This window comes from Coccinella septempunctata, chromosome 6 (genome assembly GCF_907165205.1).
Source record: "Coccinella septempunctata chromosome 6, icCocSept1.1, whole genome shotgun sequence".
Taxonomy (NCBI): Eukaryota; Metazoa; Arthropoda; class Insecta; order Coleoptera; family Coccinellidae; genus Coccinella; species Coccinella septempunctata.
Window position 1 is genome coordinate 13841739 of NC_058194.1, and position 7332 is coordinate 13849070.

Consider the following 7332-nt stretch of genomic DNA (forward strand, 5'->3'; position numbering starts at 1 on the left):
ATCATACAAAATAGCATTCAATAGCTTTTTAGCATATTTCAATTCTAAAACTTGAAAAAAAACGTGGCCGTGCGTTCGTCTTGTTATTCCATCCGAACCATTCAAAAGACATCACCCCTCCGCGTGTTCATCGAATAGGTTTTTATTTAGCCGTTTCGTTTTGGGTAATGTGCACATTAACCGTCAAGATGAAATTCCCTGACGCAAATGAATAATTCATCGAACTCGAGCAGGTCCTCAAACATAAAAGTTAATCCGGCTAATCTTAAGTTTATGCTCACACCTATCTTTAGCCGCAACATAATATACAAACGAGTCAGGAATTGTCTAATTTTTTCCTACAACGCCGTCCAGGAGATAACTTCCGAACGACTGAAATGATTCTGGCAAATTTCTCAATTTGATCAATACGAATATCAGTAATTTTAGAATACTTATGATCAAGAGGACAAATATCCAAACTAGACTTTTCTTCAACAACAGATGCAAGTCTTTGAACCTTACACCCAAGTACATATCTATCAGAATGAATGAGTCGATACTGACAAATAAAACCCGTAGAATGTTGAGTACACTGAAATCTAGTATAGTTAAAGATGAAATCAGGAAATCATATATATCACTCAATATATTAAATGTGAAACTTAAGAGCTTATATGACAGACTTAAAATACTGCTCACGTACACTGAGTTTAATTACTTTATGGAATCAGTTCATGCGAGGTGCAGGGTACAGAGACGTTGGAAACTCCAGTTGCTGAGAAAGAAGCTGCATAATCTTCAAGTGAGGCAACGTCCCTGTGTTCCTGGAGTGGTTGACCCTGTTGATGTTCATCATTTTCATGACCCGGTGCTCAATTTCACTGAAGTAGTTTTTGAACCGGAAGAACTGAACCTTTTATCGAAAGGCCCAAAGTTTCGACTAGGAAATGGTGGTACACGGGCAAGACTTTCCAACTTGGAACGACTTGCTGCAGAAACAGAAGCTGTGGTGCAGAGGCTTGAGTCTACAGATGTAACTGTGGTGAGAGCAGAGTGTGAACAGGTGATGAGACAGGAAGTGCAGGAGATCAAGAATGTGAGTTTTTTACATCGGGGCCACTTTAGCTTCAGCACAATTAGAAAAATTAAAGAGAAGCTGAATAAAGAAAATTTGACTTTAACCAGAGCTGACAAAGGTAACATTATGGTCATTATGAGAACCTCAGATTATAGAGAAAGAGTACTGAGGTTTTTCTCAGAGAATGGTATTTTGAAGATTAACCCAAAATTCCCCACATTTGTAAAAAATGTCTGGAGAACAATCAAACAATGTAACATGGTTATACCGGAGCGCTTCTTGAGTTGTGTTTCCCCTCAGTACACGACGATACCTAGATTGTATGGGCTAATCAAAACCCATAAGTCGGACATTCCAGATCAGATGCCAATTAGACCGGTTGTTTCCTATACTGGTTCTCCTACACACAAGCTTGCAGAGTGGTTGGCTGGGCATTTTAGACAGATTACAGGATTTACTCCAGAATACTCGATTAAAAATAGTGTAGAACTGGCTAATGAAATCAAGAATATAAAAATTCCACCTGGGGCGGTGTTAGTGTCGTTTGATGTGGTGAATTTGTTCACAAATACTCCAGTGGGTGAAGCCTTGGAAATAAAAACAACATCTTATTGACAGTAATTTGAGTGACATAGAAGTCATACAATATTATAGACTTTTTGAATGTTGTCTGCGACAGAATTTCTTTGTGTTCGATGGAGATTGTTATGCTCAGGAGGATGGCCTGTCCATGGGGTGTCCAGTGTCCCCTTTGTCGGCTGAGCTAGTAATGGACCACATGGAGAAGACCAAAATTTCCAAAAGTTGCCTTTTCAGAGAACATGTCGTATACTACTACAGGTATGTGGATGACATCCTGTGCTTGTGGAATGGTAGCATGGATGTGTTACATGAGTTCTTAGAACACTTGAATTCAATACATACAAAAATAAAATTCACGATGGAAGTTCAAAGGGAAGGAAACATTAAGTATTTGGACCTTAGCATCACAAACGACAATGGTAACCATTCCTTCCGGGTGTATAGGAAACCTTCTCATACTGGGGTGGTTATACATAACACCTCTTTCCATCCGTTTTCCCACCGTTTATCATCTATCCGCAGTTACGTATACAGGGCCCTTGCATTACCGTTGTCATCAGTTGCCCTTGGTGAGGAGATTGATGTTATCAAACAAATAGCAAGGAATAATGGCTTATCGGAGAGTTCAGTTGACAGGATGATATGTAGGAGGAATAGACAAACTCTTGAGCGAAGTGTCTCTATTAGCCAGCTTCAGCAAAGTGATGACGAACCTAAGAAATATGCATCACTGACTTTCAGTGGGACGTCTTCCTACAAGATTGCAAAGATTTTGAGAGAACGGATTAATGTCATGGTTTCCTTCAGGACTGTTGGGACCGTGAGTGAATTGTTGATCAATAATAAGGACAGAAACAGTCCACTGAATAGTGCTGGTGTCTACAAATTGAATTGTACATGTGGTTCCTTTTATATTGGACGCACGAAAAGGAGTTTTGATGTTAGATTTAAGGAACACCACAGGTGCATTAGACAGAATAACACAGAGTCATTGTTTGCTAAACACATCTTGGAGACAGGACATCCGGTAGATCTGGAAGAGGGTTACAAAATATTGCATAGGGAGAGAAGGGTTGGGGTCCTTAATAATTTGGAATACCTTGAGATAATTAAGCATTGCAGATCCTGCCCAGATAAGATACTTAATGCCCAACTCTCAGTGGAGGCACCGAATTTGTGTACTGCTTTAGCGGATGTGAGCGGGGACCGACAGAGGGCGCCTCCGGTCTGACAGTTGTGGGAGGTGGACATAATGTTGGTCCGGAAAGAAGAAAAAAGAAGAAGAAAAGTAATCATAGAGCGGGACCGAATGTCAAGTGTCATCCGATGTCGATATATTTTTTGTAATAGCGTTGATTTCTCTCTTCTGGGAGAGCACATTTTTGTTAACCTTATAGTTGGAGACTTATTGAAGAAAAATTGTTTTTTGACGAAATATTGTATTGTAGGTTAGGAAGCTGTGTTTTTTGATTGTTGTACATGTCTGATATTTGTCTGTTCTTTTCAGTGTTGTGTCTGATGATGTCGTTTTCATGACGAAACCGGTTACACACAAAGAAGTTGAGAGTTTTTTATGGGATAGAAAATATAGAACTTTGTTCCTTCTCGTTTGTTTATTCATTAATATCAGTAATGTTTGTTTCTGATACTTTCTCCATAAGTCTTTATGACCGACAGGAACGGACTGACCCTAGCACTTAATGGTCAGGAACTTTTTTTGGTTGAAGATAGCGGCGTAAATCCTGCATTTAGATATTTCACCATTATTTCTGCAACAAAGGTATAGCAATGTAGCGTCCAAAAATTGCAACGTGTTTTGAAAATCTCTATATATTTGATATCAACTTTTTCCCCAAACCAAGCATCTAAGATGATCCAAAGTTCCTTGATAACTTTGAAATTACTTAAGTGAAAAAAGGGTGAAAGGATCACGTCTAATTGCGATTCTGGTGGAAATAGTGGGGGTATTCTGGATAATTTTCACGCTGAGTAATAACGATACTTCATTTTTTGATGTCATACTTATATCAATTTTTGCACATTTTTTTTTAAGTGTGTTCATTTTCAAACTCTTTTTAAGCATATTTTTTCGGATTTCACTTTGTTTATCTGCTATTTTAAGTTTGAGGTATTCGTGAAATCCGTTACAAAACGTAGTATTTTTCGATAATGAATGTTAGGTTTGTATCGCGAATAAACAGAAATCCATTCCCACATTCAAGAACCCCAAATATCTTTGGGTTCTATTTTGAATTTACATGTCTAGTCAGTATAATTGTTCATAATTTAATCAATACTGAAAAGTAACATTTATTTTTGGATAAACTGTCAAATGAAGTACAATATATAATTTATTCCAAAAATTCATTTTGTTTATTGATGTGCCTGTGGTTCCGGGTATGAACCTATTTTATGAACTTACGGCACTTCACCAAAACTGATCAACGTCTTGGTGATCAGGATATTATTTAAATATGATATGAATGACAACCTCATAACGCTTTTTGTTTTTCAAGCCCGTTCTAGTTGCTGATTATTGAAATTTTTGTCTAATTTCTTGGCGAAAACCTCAGAATATCGTTCGAATATTATTGTATGGTGAAGAACTGTGGATAAAATAAAACGAATTTTACTAAGGAAAATGGAAATGTAAGTATTAAAACTGGTAACATGTGACTCGGTCATTCATTGATTTTTATTTTCAGTGCTACGAAGTGGATAAAATTCTCAGGGCGTAAAAGCCTGCCAACACTACTGACTACACCATGTACAATGAACATTTTACTGCAAGTCGATTGAGAACTGTTCATCCACGTAAATTGTTGTATGCAGGAAGCATCCCTTACATGAAGGGTTCATTTAGGGGAAATTATGACTTTTATACGTCCATTCAAAGATTCTCAATTGCCTTCAATATATTCAGAAATGCAAAAGTTTTATGGATTTCGATTTGAGAATCGGGTGACTCAAATTGTCGTTTGGAAAGTCAAAAGTTTTATGAAACCTTCTGTGAGTGTTTTGTTCATTCGTCAATCAATTTATATATTGTGTCATAAAGAGACCATACCATGAAGAAATCATAAAAAAGCATGAAGAAATTATACTGACGGGCTTGAATACAGGTCTTGTATACCTCTGTAAGGTTTTTTTCAATTGTGGTTCTGAAAATTTTGTAAATAATATGTGAGGAACGGAAATGTGTATCCTATGACGGTAGATTCATATCAATTTCTGATATAAATTGTACAAATTCAACTCAGTTTATTAATTCAAAACGTTTTCACAGAAAAAACACCTTTGACGTACGTATAGCAGATAACCATATACTCTTGTATCCTAGTCAAAGCTCTATTCGTTGTCCATAATTTCAAATTTTTTTAAATTTTTTATGTATTGCAAATAAAAATTTATCACATCCAACAGCGTATTTTATTGATATCAATCGATTCCAAACAATGTTCAGATGAAAACTAACATCGTGGTCACAAAACAAAACCATCCTTTTGTTTTGTTGCTTAGGATGTTGGTTTTCTGGTCTCAACAAGGTCAATATTGAAATTCAATATAAGGAATAGAATTCGAATTTCGTGCCCCCCAATTATAAAACAGAAAACTGTTATTAAAAATTTTTCTGTATTGATAAAACGTTTTCAGCGCCATCTCATTGTCAAATGTGTTTTCACTGGCCAAAATGTAGTCGGTTTTTAGTATTAGCGATATGAGGGCGTTTCCTATCTTTCTACTCTTCTTTGATTTTCGGTATTATAGAAAGCTAATCCATACATAGGAACCAGGGGGGCTATAGTCGTTTGGATAAATTTTAGTTCAATTCCTAGGGTGGATGCCATTGGGCCACAACTTTTTCGGATAGGGCATAGAAATATTTAGGATCATAAACAGCGATGGAAAGGGGTAAGGTGGAGAAGATGAGCGGATTTAGAGGATTACAAAAATGGCCCTATTTGTACATACCCTCGTTGCTCGACGACTAAGCAACAAATCAAAGGAATTTTGAATAATAGGACCGTGCCAAGAAAACCATTTCGACCCAAGAGCCAGATTAAGAAAGTCCAAAAATCTCTAAAATTTGAGATTTTTAACGGTCGCCAAGGCGAATGTGTCAGTTTGAAAAATGTGAAGTTGGCACCGATCACAGACAGGAGTGGGTAGTGAGGGTTCTACTCATAGAGATAGGAGTAGTTTTTGGCCTTGGTACTCATAACCACGATACAATGAAAAGAATGTATCGTGCTCATAACATTCATTTCATTTTAGTTCTTTGAGGGAAATTGTCTCATGAAGCTCTCCTGGTCACTGTTATTTCTGCTATCCGGAAATTATCATCCTTCGATATTTTCCAAAAAAAACATGTTTGTATGAAGAAATGTAGATATACAACATAGACATTAAAATGGGGGTTGGAACGATACCTACTTCCACGATATGCAAACATTAAACTCAGTTATAATTCCAAGAACACCCTTGGGAAATTAAAATAAGCCGTTCGTTCCCACTGAAATCCTCTCATGCTATTAGTGAATTTTACCTGATGTCAAATTTCAATTTAACGCAAAATTCCTGAAGAAGAACAGAGTGGGATTGGGATGGAAGTAGACAATAATTTTTTTTACCTCATTCAATCGACATTGATTTGAAAATTTCATATACAGAATATATAAGGCCAGTTGAACTGGAGTGATGAAATTGAAAATTTTTGGCCGTACAATATATTCACATAACTTCGCTATTTTTCAGCTTGCCACTGTTTTTAGTTAGAAAGTTTCCATAGCGACGGTCGCTATGGCAAGCTGGCAAAACTTAACAAGCTAAGTTTAATCCATTCACTTTTATTTTTGCACTCGGTTGGCCATGAAATAATTATTTTCTCAAGTTTTTGTAACTAGAACGGAGTAAGGTTGGCACCAGGGGGGTGAAACTGATGAACTAAAACCGGCAACAAAACACTCTGTGGTCTGAAATTACCTACAAGATGTCGGCTGGCAGATGTAAACAAGTCTAGCCGTTGTCATGGAGATTTGCATCATTTTGGCAGAGTTGGGTCGGTTAAAGATAACCTATTTCTTTTAGTATGTGCTTGTGTTGTTTTTGGTCAAGATTTACGTCAGTTAGTGCAATAATCTCTAATGAGTTGTGTTATATTTATTTATTCAGTAAGTATTTTAGTTGTTCCTGATATTTTAGAACTTGTTTCAATTAGAATATATTTCTTTTCATGAACCTTAATCTCGAGGAGCAAAGCCAAAGGAAGACTGAAGTAACGATTTTGTGATAAAAAAAGTGATATGGTTCAGTATGTTCCATTCGAAACCTATTATTTTTCAATGTAAATATGTATATCTTATCTATATAGAGTATATAAAAATTTTGGCCGATGTAACTTTTGAAATTTGACTCTATCCTGTCAACTGCTAATCAAAACAACCATCGACAAGCCACATCCCATTTTGAAATAACATTCAATTCAATCAGAAGAAATCCACCTAATAAATTTTTTATTTTGTTATACTTGTAATAATTCAACTTGAGTTTTTTTATGACTCGGTTTGAAATTGTGAAGATTATTCTTTTCTGTATATCTGTATGTCATTATTATTGTTATAATTCTTTTCTATATATGATGTGAATGAAATTCAATAAATTCACTACTTTCGATAAATCTTGCAGTTTTA

The 7332-nt window shown here is 36.1% G+C and overlaps 1 protein-coding gene across 1 annotated transcript; it reads left to right on the top strand.

Moving 5' to 3' along the window:
- Positions 1 to 1829: 1829 nt before the first annotated feature.
- On the top strand, positions 1830 to 2873 carry LOC123315972. Its single transcript, XM_044901884.1, has one exon. It carries the CDS (start codon positions 1830 to 1832, stop codon positions 2871 to 2873), a length of 1044 nt encoding a protein of 347 aa, XP_044757819.1.
- The last annotated feature ends 4459 nt before the right edge of the window (positions 2874 to 7332 follow it).